Source organism: Lepus europaeus, chromosome 8 (genome assembly GCF_033115175.1).
Source record: "Lepus europaeus isolate LE1 chromosome 8, mLepTim1.pri, whole genome shotgun sequence".
NCBI classification, from domain to species: Eukaryota; Metazoa; Chordata; class Mammalia; order Lagomorpha; family Leporidae; genus Lepus; species Lepus europaeus.
The window spans coordinates 15,259,051-15,275,447 of NC_084834.1; the positions used below are offsets into that span (position 1 = coordinate 15,259,051).

A 16,397-nucleotide genomic window follows, 5' to 3' on the forward strand; every position below is an offset into this window, starting at 1 on the left:
GGTGAGCACAGTCCCAGTGACTTCAGCCTAACTCAGCCCTCTGGATCCCCAGTGGCACACAGGACCCCCCCACGCGCCCCGTGGGGAGCAGTGGGCGGGGTGGCTGTGGAGGGGGCGTAGGCGCTCACCGAGGGACTCCCCCCACGCGCCCCGTGGGGAGCAGTGTGGGCAGGGTGGCTGTGGAGAGGGCGTGGGTGCTCACCGTGGGACTCCCCCCATGCGCCCCGTGGGGAGCAGTGTGGGCAGGCCGTGGAGGGGCGCGGGCGCTCACCGCGGGACTCCCCCACCATGCGCCCCGTGGGGAGCAGTGTGGGCAGGCCGTGGAGGGGCGCGGGTGCTCACCGTGGGACTCCCCCCATGCGCCCCGTGTGGAGCAGTGTGGGCAGGGTGGCTGTGGAGGGGGCTCCGGCGCTCACCGTGGGACTCCCCCCACGCGCCCCGTGTGGAGCAGTGTGGGTGGGGTGGCTGTGGAGAGGGTGTGGGTGCTCACTGCAGGACTCCCCCCACGCGCCCCGTGTGGAGCAGTGTGGGCAGGGTGGCTGTGGAGGGCACTCTGGCGCTCACCGCGGGACTCCCCCCATGCGCCCCGTGTGGAGCAGTGTGGGCAGGCCGTGGAGGGCGCGGGTGCTCACCGTGTGATTGTTCAGCATGAACTGCACGGCGCTGAGCTTCACCAGCTTCCTGACGCTACTGTAGGTGAGGACCACGGAGGAGTCAAGGAAAGGGGCGCACACTGCGAACACGGCAGGCAGAAACGTCGCAGGATGCACGCGCGACTGACACCTGGCTTCTCCACATCGCTCGCCAAACAGAAAAGAGGTGTTCTCACCTAAGCAATAGGTCACTGACCCAGAAGAGAACACCTATTCCAAACTCCTGTCTGGAGAAACCAGGTAAGCTCCAGCGGTCTCCCTGAAGAGCCACCACATCCCAGGGCGGCTTTCCTCAGCAGGGAGTCGGGTTCCCCTGCATTGCCCAAGGCATCACCAAGGACAACAAACCTGTCACCGCCCTGCAGAGCAGTCGCTCTGTACAGCGACAGCCAAGCGATCTCACGGGCTGGCCTTCTCCTGCAAAGCCCTGTGGACCAAGTTCTCCTGGAGCACGCACTCTCAAGCAGGCATCTGTCACAGAGCCTGCCGACGGGACACCCCCAGAGGGCTGTGCCGCCTGCAGAGGGTGCACCTACGGGAAAGGCCCACGGGGTGTTTCTGGGCCTTACGATCAGCCAAGGATAAACCTGTAGTTGACGATGAGGTTGTGCGCTGGCTCATTCTGGAGTCTACGGTTATTTCTACACCGCGCTGTGGGTATTGCCTTTGACTCCAAGGAATACAGAAGACGCTGGAGCCCACAGCTGAATGAGTGAGAAGGCCACAGGAGGCCATGACTTCGCGCTGCACGCACTGCCTGCTGTGCACAGGCGCTGGCTGAGCAAAGGATATCCAATGGACAGGTCGTTGAGAAGCTGCAGGGTCTTGGAGGTGATGGGTTCACAGCGGCCCCAGTACTTCAAGTTGGTGATGCTGGGGGACACAAAGAGAAGAGAGCAAGAGCCACTTTTGACTTGCCTGCTTTCCTCGAGCACCGGGAGAAGAAAATCATCCATCAAAAGTCACCACACATCTGCATCACCAAGTCACAGACATCACGACCACAAAAAAAAAACAAAAGAAAAAAAAGAAAAAAGGGCATAAAATCTCCGTACTTACATTTGGCGGACTAGAAAAATTATCCTTCAGATTATCTTCACTACTTGGTTCCAAAGCTACACTGGCCCATACCCAGGCCCTTGGAATTCTGGGGCACTCCAGGGCAGAGTTCTGCAGCAAGGGCAAGAGATTTCTGCGGCAGTGACGACATGCAGACGTATGCAGTTCTGACCTGCACCATCCACTGCCAGCTGCAGAGCTCTTGTAGCCCTTGCTTCTGCATTCTAAGCTGGCAGAGTCCTGTAGACCCCCTTGGCTCTTCCTCTGACATGATCAACCAGCTCACCGACATGAGAGTTTAGGGCTAGGATGGCTGGAGGACGCAAAATGTCACATCGCACACAGCCCTGGGTAATGCAGTTGGCTCCTAGTGTGCTTTGGTGAACCGAGCATCCTAAGAAGTGGGAAAAGTTAATAAAGGGGCACAACTTAAAAAAACAAACAAAAAGGGGGGGGAGCCAAATAGGAGCGCCACCTTTGAAAACAGTTCAAACAACAGCACTGCACTGGAGACTCGAGACGCTCAGAGGCCCATTTACAGTGGGGCTCTGCTCCCAGGGGATGCCAGAGGCACTGGGCGGCAGAAGCGGATGGCCGCGCTGGCAGCCCCGGCGGCGCGGCAGAGCCCGATCGCTCAGCAGGGAGGGCTGTCTGTGAGTGCCGCGCCAGGGCGGCACCCGACCCCAGGGGCTGAAGAGAGCTTCTGCAAGAGCAGCGCGAACCCTCGCCTGGGCAAGCCTGCAATGCTCTGGGGCCGGGCCATGTCTCTAAGCACAGCTTGTCACACACGCAAATGCACAATGTTCGGACGCAAACCATCAGTGCTGCAGTCCCGAGGCACTGGCAGCACAAGGCCAAGCTCACAGTGAAGCTGTGACAGGACCGCGAGGGGCGCCTGCTGGCGGCCGGAGCACTTACATCTTCCCTATGAAGACGCTGAGGACCATCGTCTCGTCACTCAAGCCCAGGACCTCGGAGAGTCGGCGGTACAGCTGGCGTCGAGTGAAGGGCAGACAGAGAACCAGAGAATACGGATCAGCATGCGCCCCTTCACTCTGTCCACACTCGAGGGTAAACAGGCGCAAGAAAATGGACCACAATCCTGGGAGGCTGCGCGGACGGGGCGACTAAGTACCGCCACGTGAGGCAGAGGTGCTGAGCTATCTCACTGCTCCCCGCAACCCTGAAGTGACCGAAACGCTGCCACACCCTTTGCTGTTCTGAGCAGTGATCCACTGCCGACGAAGGGGGGGACAGCAGATGCTACGACTGCCATTTGGTAAGCATATGGAGCACCAGAGAAAGGGGCCCAATCCTTCAATGAGCTTCCCAGAATTCTACAGACTGAGAGAAAACATTTAGACCGTCCCGCTACCTCAAATCAGCAGGCTGTGTCTGAACTGCTACCAACTGCCTCCCTCCATCAGCCATTCCACAAGCAAGGGAGAACGCAACGGGGTCGACTGTGACTGTGTTTGTTACCTTGGAGGATTTCTGCACCTGGTCCCCAATGTAGATCTTACGAAACTGTTCAAAAAAGCTCAGCATGGCCAATTCTAGCTTCTCGTTACCCGCCTGAGCCAGGCGAGAGTCTGTCAGGTTCATGAGCTGCAGCACCCTAGGGGAAGAGGAGCAATGATTCTCGCAGCAGCAGGATATCCTGGTCACTCCAGACACCCCGAGCTCCCTCGCCGTCCACACACCGCCTCTCCTCACCTGGCCTACCTGACGGGCATTCCCTGCAGGCCCTACGCTCTGGGGAGGGAACACGTTTCCCCATTTCTGCCCCACGGGAACCACCGTGGGAGAGTGAAGGGGGAGATGGTTACCCACTGACACAGCGGACTGGGGAACACAACAGCAGCGTAAGAACAGTGGCAAATGCTGGCAGGCAGCGTAATGGTCTTTCCTGAAGCTTCTGTGAGACCTGGGCAGAGCAATTTCCCGTGTCCCCGTGCATCTGTGTAAACGACGGAGACGGCACGAGGCCAGCAGTTCTGGGTCAGTTTTGTCACAGAGCCATGAAAGGAACGCAGGCACATACAGATGGCGTCCACAGGCAGGTGACCTGTGACTGCACCCCTCTGTCCTGAGGAGAGCACACTGGAGTGCACGTGAGCGAGTGCCGAAGGCCTGAGAACGACGCTACGGTGAGCGAGGCATCGGACAGCCCGCTCGTGTGAGCAGAGGCAGCACGCTGCCGCGTCGTGAGTGGGGCTCAATCTGTGCGGGAACGCCCACGCTGACAACCCGACTAGAAGACACTGTCTACACTGAATGCACACTCTGAGCCACACAGGAGCACCCAGGCTGCAGGCCGGAAAGGGACTACATCCCACTCTTAGGAAATCTTTGCCCGGGTCTCCAAATACGGCAGTCAGACAAGGCCACAGAGACTTGTCCGGATCCAGGCTCCTGAGGGCAAATGGGCGCGTGATAAACAAAAAGGAGATAGAAAGATACAGACGGGGATTTGCAGAGGGAGAATATGGACTCAGACACCCAGAGACCAGCGCAGTCCACGGCATCCTGTTACACTGGGCTCCTTCTGAAAGCGAAGCCTTTAGGTTGGTGGCCCTCTGCCAGGTCATGTAACCATGACACTGGAATATTTTCCGCCCTTTTCACTTGCCTTATCTCACGACACAGGGGTAGCTTCCCAGAGGCTACAGGTCATGTGACATCACAACAGGCTGGATGCGGAAGCAGGGCTGAGAATCCAGCTGACTTCCGTCACGCCAGACATTAAAACTTGCAAATATGCCAACCACTGCCACTCTTCTCATTCTTTACAGTATTTTTCATAAAATATATTATGCATTGATCCTTAAAGTGAACAGACAGATTTTTTAAAAAATTATTTATTTGAGAAGCTCCTGGTTTACTCCCCAAATGCCTGCAATGGCCTTGGGCTAGGGAGGCCACCAGGAGGTGAGAACTCAACTATGTGAGCCGTAATCACTGCCTCCCAGGGTCTGTGTTAGCAGGAAGCTGGAGCCAGGGATTCTGATGTGGGACAAGGGCATTCTAGCCAGCATCTTAACTGCCCTCCCAATAAGTACTTTTTTTTTTTTTTTTTTTTTTTTGACAGGCAGAGTGGATAGTGAGAGAGAGAGAGACAGAGAGAAAGGTCTTCCTTTACCGTTGGTTCACTTTCCAATGGCCGCTGCGGCCAGCACACTACGCTGATCCGAAGCCAGGAGCCAGGTGCTTCTCCTGGTCTCCCATGGGGTGCAGGGCCCAAGGACTTGGGCCATCCTCCTCTGCCTTCCCGGGCCACAGCAGAGAGCTGGCCTGGAAGAGGGGCAAGTGGGATAGAATCTGGCGCCCAACCGGGACTAGAACCTGGTGTGCCGGCGCCGCAAGGCGGAGGATTAGCCTGTTAAGCCACGGCACTGGCCGCCCAATAAGTACTTTTAAATCAAATGTTCTTTGAGGTCTTCATGCTTTTTAAAAAAGTAAAACCTGAGATCAAAAAGTAAAAACAAACAAAAAAACCTTGAAAACCCCCTATGTTAGGATATTTTTAAAAACCCTACACTGGGACCAGTGCTGTGACACAGGTTAAGGAACCGCCTTGCCATGCTGGCATCCCATATTAGAGTGCTGGTTTCAGTCCCAGCTGCTCTGCTTCCAATCCAGTTAGCTCCCTGCTAACGCATCTGGGAAAGCAGTGGAAGATGGCCCAAATACTTGGGCCCCTGTCACTCACATGGGAGCATGGGAGGTCCACACAGAATTCACGCTTCTGCCATGCCCAGCCCTGGCTGTGGCAGTCATTTAGGGAGTGACCCAGCGGATGGACGACCTCTTCCTTTTTCTCCCTCATTCTTCCAAATAAATAAACCTCAAAATCAACAAACTTTTCATGGGGCAACTTACTGTGCATCCAAAAAAATATTCTTTTTATTTTTGTTATGTAAATTTTTAGAAACCAGTAATGATGTTAAGTTTTCTTCTCTTCAATTTAGAAATACAATTTTCAACAAGCTTTAATGCTCACGTAAATGCTTTTATGAGAGAATTACACAGATACAAAATAACCTGAAGTCCTGGAGGTGGACAGGGAATTTTAAAGGTTGCAGGAACTGTCAGTCTCCTGTTTGGCTGCCTCAGAACCATGGTTTCCTCTACTTACCCTGGCCCGGCAAAAGCAGCCTGCATTTCACCTGCCGGGCTACTGTCTACATGGAGCAGCTACTCCGCACTTCAGTGTTCCTACTTCTGCATCCATCATCTCCTCGAGGACTTACACATCAAATGTTTTCTCAGTAAAGACTTTAGGCAGAATTCTCGCTGCACTTAGAAGAGCCTCGAGGTGGCTCTGCCAGGCCTCATAGGGCTATGTTGTGTAAATGGGGAGGAAAGCGTTCATGGGCAGGCGGTCAGAGCAGCAGGTGAAGACGTGCAGGGAGGCACTTACCGACAGACAAGCTCGCCGTCCATCGCATCCTGCTCATCAGTACTCGCAAAAGACACGCGGCCGCCAATCACCGCTCCGATGATGTACACCAGCCACGTCAGCCTTCCTGCAGCGGGAGCGAGAGCCTTCAGTCCAGCTCCGAGCCGGCCCGAGAAGACGCTGCTCCCTCTGCCCGTGCTCAGTCCTCAGAGCCCCGGGAAAGCCGCAGGCTGCCCTCCTCAGAGGACGGCGGACACTGCTCTGCTGCGGCAGTGCCAAGGGGGCAGTTCACCAGGTGGTCAGCGTTCCTCTCTCAGTCATGTTACCGTAGGTGGCAGTACTTCCTTAGGGCTACCAACACCCACTGCGGACAGATTTGTTATTCTCCCTAGTGTCTTGGGGCTGGTACTCACTCACCAGTATTCTCTTGTGTATATGAAGGTAACTGAGATGCGAGAATCCCCGGGAAGGAGGCATGGCAGGGAGCGAGAAGTACCAAGGCACACCCTCCCGGGCCCAGGGCTCCCTGCACGCCGCACTCACCCTCCTGCACTGCAATGTCCATCGGGCTGGCGCTGGCGCTCTGCAGCAGCTCCTGGTAGGACTGGGCCGACTGGTCGAACAGCTGCACAAGGAGTGCACACGTCTTCTCGTACTCACAGCGCCCGATGGTGGACAGCTGGTCCAACTGCTGCTGGACCAGCCCCGTGTCCTCCAGGGGATCTTCCAAGCCATCTCTGCTCCCGAGGGAAGAAGGAAGCAGCTCTCTTAGATCACACACTGACTCCCCAAGGCAGCGGCCTCCCCAAGGCAGCGCTGCTTCTACTGACAGAGGCTCCCGTGTCAACACTGCCTTTCTCCCAGGGAGAATGTTTAAACACCGTGAGCTCTCCTGTCCTAGCATCGGCCTTCCCTTAGGTACCCCCTGCTGGCCGCAGAGTGGCCTTCCCACACTTTAACACCTGCTGTCTGCCTGGGCCTCGCAGTCCCAGGCATCTCTCTTCTGAGCTCCTGGCTTGTTCCTGACTACAGTATGCTCCAGGACTGCCAGCGCACAGCCCTCGTGTGAGGCCACTGCGGCCAGTGGGCTCTAGAATCCAGACAGCCTCAGAATGGGGAGGCAGTATGATGCTCTACCACATAATGTACAAACCTCAATGCTTTCTGGGGCACACCAAGTTCAACATTCCTGTAGCACAATGATGACTACCATGAAGTAATACTAAGTCGAATTTTTGAAAAAAGTCAGTAAATGATCTAATAATGGCTTATGATAAGCTCTGCCATCAAGTAAATTCTGGTGCCAAGCCGACGGGGAAACTGTCTCACATTTCGGATTTCAGGGCTACAGGTGAGGCACTGTGGATCTGTAGCAGCTCCTGCCTTGTGGGCTGGTCCCTGGGTTTTAACACGTCCTGTGATGAGCTCTCTCTACAGTCACAAAGTGTGACAATGCCAGCGCCAACAGCACGCCAGCATACAGCAGCTCACTGCGGTGTGCTCACCATGTGCTACACTCTATTCCACTCACAGTAATCCAGTCGTTCTACGAACTTTATTAGATAGGTCTGCTACTTGCATTTTACAAATGAGGGAACCGAGAAACCTGCTTGCTCTCTGAGCCCCTCCCCAGAGCACCCCACTGACAGGACAAGGCCTTCCAGGGACCTTCATGAATACTGTTTCTGAGTGACTCAGATCACAACTAAGGCTGTAACATGTAACAGGCAAAATGCGAACTGAGCATCTGACTTAACCAAAGTAGTCTCATTCTACACAGGTCTTTTCTGAAGGCCTGACATTGCTTTAGCTACAGGTTTCTGGTCCAGGTAACAGGCAAGGTAGAAAGAAACTGTTACTGTGATGCAATCAATCAGAGATGAGCCGCTGAGAACTGCTATGTCTTCTAACAGGCACTAGAATCAGAGCTGATACCTAGATGGCCTAATCTTGCCTGTCCACTTGTTTCTTTAGGAGTTCACACTGAGCACCCAGTTCACTGTATGCTGTAAGGGCTTTCCATGTCTGAAGAAAATCAGTGGTAAGGACAAACAGTACACGGGCATACTTGGTAGTCAGACATTAGTATGGATGCCAAAGAGGGAGACACAAACAGGATGTTAGAGAGGAAGAATTCTTTCAGACTTATACTCTCAAGTGCTACTCTGCTGTCAAAGCAAATGAACCAGTAACAGTGTCAGCGCTGCTACAGCTCACGACAAGCCCTCTGCTAGCCAACCGGGTGTCGGACAGCAGACCAACGAGACTATCAGTGGGCGCCTTACCGCAGAATGATGTGCACACTCTCCAGGCGGGATGTGATGTAGGCTTTGGTGACCTCGGGGGTGTAGGTTTCCAGCATGTGGGGCTCTGTGGCTTTGACGTATGGCACAGAGGCTGCCAGCCGCTGCCACAGGCTTAGCAGATAGTGTACACTATTTGGGGCAAATTCCCAGTGCTAAAGGAAACCAGAAGAGCAAAAGGCACATTTTTTATTTCTGTACACATTAGTCTTATGTCCCAATACAAACGGTAGAGGCTTTTTTTGAAAAAAGATGATGGGGGGCAGGGCCGGCACTGTGGTATAACAGGTAAAGCCACTGCCTGTAGTGTCAGCATCCCAGATGAGCGCCGGTTCAAGACCTGGCTGCTCCACTTCCGATCCAGCTCTCTGCTGTGGCCTGGGAAAGCAGTAGAAGATGGCCCAAGGCCTTGGGCCTCTGAACCCACATGGGAGACCAGGAAGAAGCTCCTGGCTTCAAAAAGGCACAGCTCAGGCTGTTGTGGCCAACTGGGGAGTGAACCAGCAGATGGAAGGACCCCCCCCCTCCACGCGTGTAACTCTGACTTTCAAATAAATAAATAAATCTTTAAAAAAAAAAAAAAAAAAGATGGAGCAGGCATTGTGGTGCAGCGAGTTGATAAGCCGCTGCCTGTAATGCCGCAAACCATATGAGTGCCAGTTTGAGTCCTAGCTGCTCCACTTCTGATCCAGTTCCCTGATAATGCACCTAGAAAGGCAGCGGAAGACAGGCCAAGCACTTGGGTCCCTGTACCAACATGGGAGACCTGGAAGAAGCTCCAGCTTTGTGGCTCCGGCTTGGCCCAGCCATGGCTGTTGTAGTCTTTTAGGGAGTGAACTAGTGGACGGACCATCTATCTCTGTCCCTTTCTCTTAACTCTGCCTTTCAAAATAAATAAATACTTTAAAAAAAGGGAGGGGGTAAACCCTGATGGACTTTGTTCCACGTATGGCAAGTAGTTTAAGGTCTTTATTTTTAGTAGTATTTTGGAGACGAAGTCTCCACCGAGAAGAGCAGCTCTGTGCTGCTTGTGTAAACCTTACCACAAGGAAAGGCGGACACAGTGGCTCTCAAACATTACCATGAGGGCCGGCACTGTGGCGCAGTGAGTTAAAGCCCCGACCTACAATGCCGGCATCCCTTATGGGCACTGGCTCTAGTCCTGGCTGCTCCACTTCTGATCCCGCTCTCTGCTATGGCCTGGGAAAGCAGTGGAGGATGGCCCAAGTCCCTGGGCCCCTGCACCCGTGTGAGAGACCCAGAAGAAGCTCCTGGCTCCTAACTTCAGATCGGCTCAGTTCCAGCCATTACAGCCATTTGGAGAGTGAACCGTGGATAGAAGACCTTTCTGTCTCTCCCTCTCTCTGTCTGTAACTCTAACTCTCAAACAAATAAAAACCTTTAAATAAAAATTACTGTGCATGAACATTGCCTGGCAACTTGTCAGACCTACAGCCGCCAAGGCTCCACCCTGGACCAGCGAACCAGGAATTATGTATTTTCCATGGAGCTGCCAGAGGATTCTGATGCAAGTCAGAAAGTAAGACCCACTGTCCTATACTGCATGACCAAGGGACAGGCACTAACGCTCTCTCCCAACTCCTCTCTCGTCCCCACTCCACCCCTGCCTTTTTCAGGGTGATGCTGAGGAAATTCTCTCTGCCTTAAATCTGAATATTATCCTTTTGGTTGCCATGGTCTAGCCACACCACTGCACTTTCATACACGCAGATTTATGAAAAGATCTCAGTAGCAACTACTCCCTAGGCTTCTCTCTCTCACACACACACAGTCACCCTTCTGGGAAAAAGTATCTTCTTAGGAACTAAAGCCTGGAGCACGCAGAGAGGCCCTGAGGAGGAACGAGCCGATGGCCGACACACACCTGCAGGCTGGTCACGGTGAAGTTGGCTATCAGCCGGATGACCTCGGGGTAGTTCTCCACCTTCACCAGCTCTCCCAGCTGATAGTTACTCTTCAAACGGGCCAGCAGTCTGCAAAACTCATGGTAATTGTTTGGGTCTGACAAACTCTGCCAACAGCACATGAGGAAAATAAGATACAAAACGTGATTCAACATATTTCCAAGAGCGACATAAACTTGAGGTGGCGCCAGCAAGGGAGAACTCTGCTCTGTGCTTCTGTGTGGAAGACCACGATTCAGAATGACAGCCGTGAAGTATTAGAAGCAATTTTGTAGATGGGACGGTTTCCTGTCCTGTCTCACCTGCTCCTAACACCCACCCTGTGAGGGGATCATCAGCCCCGGCCGAAGGAGTTGGAAAGCCCAGGAGGGGCCACTCCTGGCTTGAGGTCGCACGGGTGACTGACAGCAGAAAGGGCACCACCTAAGACGTGACCGGCTTGCTCGCTTGCTTCTCGTCCATCAAAGGAAACGGAATGAACTTTCCCTCCCATGTGTCAAGCTGATCACCAAGCACAACGGCACGCTGACACTACAGCGGCAGAGCTGCGTCCGAGTCTCCTGTACTTCCGTTACGCCGTCACGACTGTAACACACTCACGCTCTGTCGGTGTGTTACTGTATCATGCACTTACATGAAGCACTGATTTGCCAACACATCACACCAGCGTGTGTCTCCCTGTGTCCTCCTCTAGCGGTCCCTGGTGGCACAGGTCCCTGGCACAGAGTAGCGGCTGTATAGTTTACTGAATAGTAAATGAGAGCAGGAGTGGGCACTTGGTGCAGGAGTTTGATGCCACTCGGGACACTATATTCTACACAATTTGAGTCCCCAGTCCGGCTTCCTGCTAATGTGCACCTGGGAGGCAGCAGATGACGACAAGTGCTTAGGTCCTTACCACCTCTGTGGGCGACCTGGACTGAGTTCCAGGTTCCAGGTTTGGCCTGGCCCACCCCTGGCTATTGTGTGGAAATAAATAAATAAAAATAAATAAAAATCTTTATTTAAAAAGGAGGGACAGAACTGAGTGTATTTAAAAACTGCTTTTGAGATTTTTTTTTTCTATCATTAGAGGAGTGATACCTCGAAAATTGTAGGAAGTGGCTGAATTTTGGGGACTGAAAAAAAAAGTAAAAAGGGCAACTGAGTTTGGAATGAAAATTTGAAAACGGAATGTCCCTTCCCACTTCAATGCAGCCCTGCACACTCAGGTGAGCAGTAAACCTCAAAAAATTTAATGAAGACAAAAGAAAATTTCCCTGAATTTAGTTTTGTTTCTTGGAGAAAAAGACCGACTTTGTTCCTGATTTCCCGCATCAGCGTGATCGTTTCCCACAACACACCGACTCTGAAGCTGGAGAACACAAGCCCTTCTTTTGGGCAAACGCTCGCAGCATAAACCTGCAAATACAGGTTCACATAAACTCTCCAAACACAGAAGTTCTTGTTTGGAATTTGTGCCATGTGCAGCTTCCGGGTGGATGTCTTCTGACATCCGAGGCACACACCAATCCGATACGTACATAAATTCTCAAAAAAAGCTTACCTGTGGATTTTCCAGTATTCGCTTAACACCATCGACAAGATGAGAGAGAAACTTGGCCCTCTCTGCGTTGTTAAATAGGGACCTCCTGACGGAGGCGATCTGCACTAAGCAGGATAATACCTGAAATCAGGGCACAACACAACAAGGGATGAGCACGGCGCGGCTATTCCTGCACCACACCTTCCCCCTCCTACAACACTCCTCAGCACGTCTGAAGCAGCTTTATTAAAGACAAGAAAGAAGAGCATTAGATCCAAGTCGATAACAGCAACTAGGCAAATTCAGTTGGGAAAATTCTCGTGGGTACTACTCTGACACAGGATGTGGGAGTCCCAAATGGTATCTTAAGCACTAGGTCAAATGCCTGCTCCTGATTCTTGCTAAGCTATATGCTTAAGGCTTGGAAATATCCATCAAGTTACAATCTAAAACAAAGCTTCAGCCCTGTTTTATTAAGGCTCTTGGGCTCCTTAGGCTTGCTACATAGCGCTATCATGAGAGAACCAAGTCAGCCCTATGGCCTTCCACACAACCGCACTCTCTGCCCGCCCTCCAGATCTGTCTGCCGTCCTTCTCCACCCTGTGCGGCCCCTTGTCCCCTGGCTCCGAGCTGGCTTCACCCACTGTGAAACGAGGCGGCCGGCCGGGCGGTGGGAGGGGCAGTCTCCCTGTGGGGGCCTGCTCTTGCTGTGCAGCCCTTCCCTGAGGCTCGGCTCCAGCTCTCCTCCCACTCCCCTGCTCTGGGCCCTGGGGGCTCACTCCTGGGGGCGCAGGGGATGGGCACCGCAGCCTTTGCTGGGTTCCCCTAATTCTGCCCACATCCTTACAAACGGCCCACTCAGTCATCACTCCTCTTGACTGGGCTCTCTTCTCCTGTAGTCACCTTAGTGATACACACTCACTGAATTCACACTTCTGCTAAAGCTAATGACAGGAAAGTAGTCGGCTGCAGAAACACCCGTTACTTCTCTGTGTCTTGCTGAATATCTGAACTATGCACCAAAAGCATTTTACAGCCTGCATGAACTTCAATTATTTGAGGTCAGTGATGGCATTAAGGGAGAACTACACTATTCCTGGGAGATTTCAAAGGGCAAGTATGCAAATCAACCTCCCACTGGGGTTTCCATCTGTCACGCTGTAATGTGAGCCTGAGGGGTTTCCAACAACCTTCTCAGTCAAGACAGTCTTAAAGGCTCAATCAGACAATCTCAGGTGACTGGGGCACTGCTCTCCAGCCTGCGGTGACCTGGGGTCAGGCATTAAGATACAAGAGGACACCAGAAGAGTTGGCCGCCCACAGGGACTGCCAGCAGGCAGGACCCATCTAGACACCGTCCAGGCTCTATGCCAGCACCTGAGGCGACACACTGACAGGCACACAGCTAGTAACAGCCCCAGTGTTCCCAGGCTTTCCTGCCATGATTTTGTACAGCAGACGAACCCAAGGTTCATTCGACACTGCTACTTTCTAGAAACAAACTAGCGCTGGAAATGGGGTCCTGACTCACCAGAGGTGAAAATGAAGGAGGGATGGAATGATACAGGTCAAAAAACAGCTGCAGGGTCGAAGAATCCAAGAATGCTGAAACAACACCAACAAGACGTCATTGTAGCGCGCATGTCGCAAAGTGCTGTGGGCACACTGCTGCCACCAGACATACCAGCAGCAAGCCCTTCGGACGCTTCGCCTTTCAGAATGCTTACTCCTTGGAGAGTGAGAAGCCAACAGAGGCTTTTTGTTTTCCGCTTCTTTTTTAAAAAGTATGTACTAGTATTAGCTCCTCTAAGAAACATTCTTTCAATTTTCTGGGCACTTAAGACAGTCCAATAGCTCTTTCCATCCCAAGAATTTTACATTTTTATCTTTAGACAGAAGCACAAGTTCTTCTGTTTGATTTTGTTTATAAAGACAGATGCTACCCTAAATAAATAGATAACAAAAGTCTCTAGGCAATTAAAGCAAGATGGTAAAATACATACCCAGGATTCCTCCGTAATCAGGGGTTCTCCCACCGCCTCTAGCGCCCCTCCCCCCATGCCCCTCGCGGGGACCAGCGCGCCACCTGATCTCCAGCTGGTGGGGATCTGCACCGTGCACAGGTCGTCTGAGGACTCGTCCGTGGACGTGCCGATGAAGTCAAAGTTCAGGCAGTTGTGGGTGAGCTTGAGCAGCTGCATGAGCAGGCCATGCTGACTTTCATCGTTCAAGTTCAGATTCTTCCCTGAAGCCTGCAAAAACGACCACAGAATGAGCCCCACGCAATCGCTCCTCCTTTCCCAGCTCGCTCCCAGACTCCCAAGAAGACGGCTAAGCTGGAAAACCGAAGTCCCCCTGCCAACATGCTACGTTCTGTCACCTGACTGCTACTAAAACACCAGGCTCCTCACTGGCCCTCCTGCCAGGGAGCTGGTACGTACAGAACGCCTCCTTCTAACATGTACTCTTGCCCTGCTGCAGGCAGAGTGGCCACAGGCAACCAGGATCATGCAGGGTGTGGCTACTTCACTTGCCTGTGAGATCTGGTTATTTCTGGACAGGGTGACGACTACATTCTGGAGGGAGTTTTGAGACGGTTTATATGCTGCTCCACTTCCTTCTTTCCTGCTATTAGTGCCGCCATCACCACCAGCACCCACAACCTCTCACCCCACAACTAAAACATGATCACCGTGGGATGGTCTATTAACACAACTGCAGTGCCTGATACAATCACTGAACACTGGCCCGTAGCTACTGGGATGCTGAGACCCCCAGGCCATACCAGCGCGGTCTCAGAGCTCAGACACTGGCTTGCTAATTATTGGTTGTTGATAATATCACTTTTAGTTTTCTCAAAAGCTTTCCCCTAGTGGGTATAAGAGCTCTTGCCAGGCAGCCTGCCTAACCTGAGGAATGTCTTCCAGCTCTCTGCTATGGCCTGAGAAGGCAGTGGAGGATGAACCAAGTCCTTGGGCCCCTGCACCCGCATGGGAGACCTGGAAGAAGCTCCTGGCTCCAGATTGGCTCAGCTCCGGCCACTGTGGCCATTTAGGGAGTGCATGGAAGATTCCCCTCTCTCTTTCTACTTCTTTCTGTAACTCTTTGAAATAAGTAAATCTTAAAAAAAACAAACCCTGAAATTGGGGAATAATGGAAAATGGAGAAACACAAAATGCCAGAAGGCCAGGCCAGAGGCTAGTGGCAGTCAGCGTCCCAGGGGGACTACACACCCAACTCCGGTCAGGAACACGGGGGACCCTCGGGTGGCAGTTCTTCCTCACTTCAACTCTTATCAATAAACAAACAGAAACACTAGCTTTCCACTTCAAAACAGGTAATTTCCTTATGTGACACCGTCTACCCCTTTAGGTTATTAAATCTAAATGGATGGTAAAAACTCAAACTCCACTTTTCCTTGCAGATGCTGCCTGTCTCCTGGCTGCTGTTAGCTCAGCAGGGGTGGGGGTGAGCCCACTTCTGTACGTGACAGTGCAGTCTGAGCCGCTCTGAGCGCCAAGAAGCCAAACACCATAAAGTCAACACGCTGTCACCCCATCCAGAAGATTTTATGTGGCTATAAAAACCCAAACAACAAAACCCAAACTTCATGGCAAAATGTGTTCCTTCAAGACGGGAGCATGGGATAAGGGTTCACGTATGGCTCTTCACCTAGGGGACAGATCCAACACAGGGAAACACAACCGTGTCTCTCGCTTCAGTGCCCAAGCTGGCACCTTCCCCCAGCAACTCTGAGATGACGACGAAGTCCTAGCGGTCAGCTAGAACTGACGCCCAGCCAGTTCTCAGTCGTCCTCCCCAGCGTGACGGCCGCGTGACCTGGCCGCAAGCTCACCTGTTTCAGTAAACTGCAGGACAGTGTGAAGATGTCGAATAACGATGAGTCCCGGAAAGAAGAGGCTATCTTCCTGTGCTTGGTTAGAGGATGGCTGGTGTCTGCCTGGGAGAAAATAATGAATCGATGCAAGTTTTGGAATTAATTGCCATAAAAAATAAATAAAAATAATTCTTTACATAGACTTCACATAAACTGAAGATTTCCAATAAAAAAACACAAGTACAAAATACATTTAAAAAAAAAAATTTATTTGAGAGGCAGAGTTAGAGAGAGAGGGAGAGACAGAGAGAGGGGTTTCCAAGTGCTGGTTCACTCCTCAAATGGCCACAATGGCTGGAGCCAGGAGCCAGGAGCTTCTTCTGGATCTCCACAGGAACAGGGAGCTGGACTGGAAGTGAGCAGCTGAGACTCAAGCCAGTGCCCATATGGGATGCCGGCGCTGCAGGCAGAGGCTTAACTTCCTATGCTACAGCACCGGCCCCACAAAACACATTCTTAGATCTCAGTTACTAAGGCCGGTGCTGTGGCACAAAAGGTTAAGCCCCCGTCTGCAGTGCTGGCATCTCAGGTGGGTGCCGGTTTGAGTTTCAGCTGCTCCACTTCTGATCCAGTTCCCTGCTAATGCACCTGGGAAAGTAGCGTAAGATGGCCCAAGTGCTTGGGCCCCTTC

General features: G+C 52.5%; 1 protein-coding gene across 1 annotated transcript in view; it reads right to left on the minus strand.

Moving 5' to 3' along the window:
* Positions 1 to 16,397, minus strand: part of XPO7 (exportin 7) — a 98,738-nt gene that overhangs the window by 14,300 nt on the left and 68,041 nt on the right. Inside the window, exons 6-17 of the mRNA XM_062199418.1 lie at positions 15,725 to 15,829; positions 13,955 to 14,120; positions 13,400 to 13,473; positions 11,889 to 12,008; positions 10,303 to 10,449; positions 8,400 to 8,572; positions 6,658 to 6,851; positions 6,136 to 6,241; positions 3,195 to 3,330; positions 2,631 to 2,704; positions 1,446 to 1,526; positions 633 to 696 (exon numbers count right to left, since the gene is read on the minus strand). Coding sequence (XP_062055402.1) covers positions 633 to 696; positions 1,446 to 1,526; positions 2,631 to 2,704; positions 3,195 to 3,330; positions 6,136 to 6,241; positions 6,658 to 6,851; positions 8,400 to 8,572; positions 10,303 to 10,449; positions 11,889 to 12,008; positions 13,400 to 13,473; positions 13,955 to 14,120; positions 15,725 to 15,829 — 1,440 coding nt within the window. The remainder of the gene's footprint in view (positions 1 to 632; positions 697 to 1,445; positions 1,527 to 2,630; positions 2,705 to 3,194; positions 3,331 to 6,135; positions 6,242 to 6,657; positions 6,852 to 8,399; positions 8,573 to 10,302; positions 10,450 to 11,888; positions 12,009 to 13,399; positions 13,474 to 13,954; positions 14,121 to 15,724; positions 15,830 to 16,397) is intronic.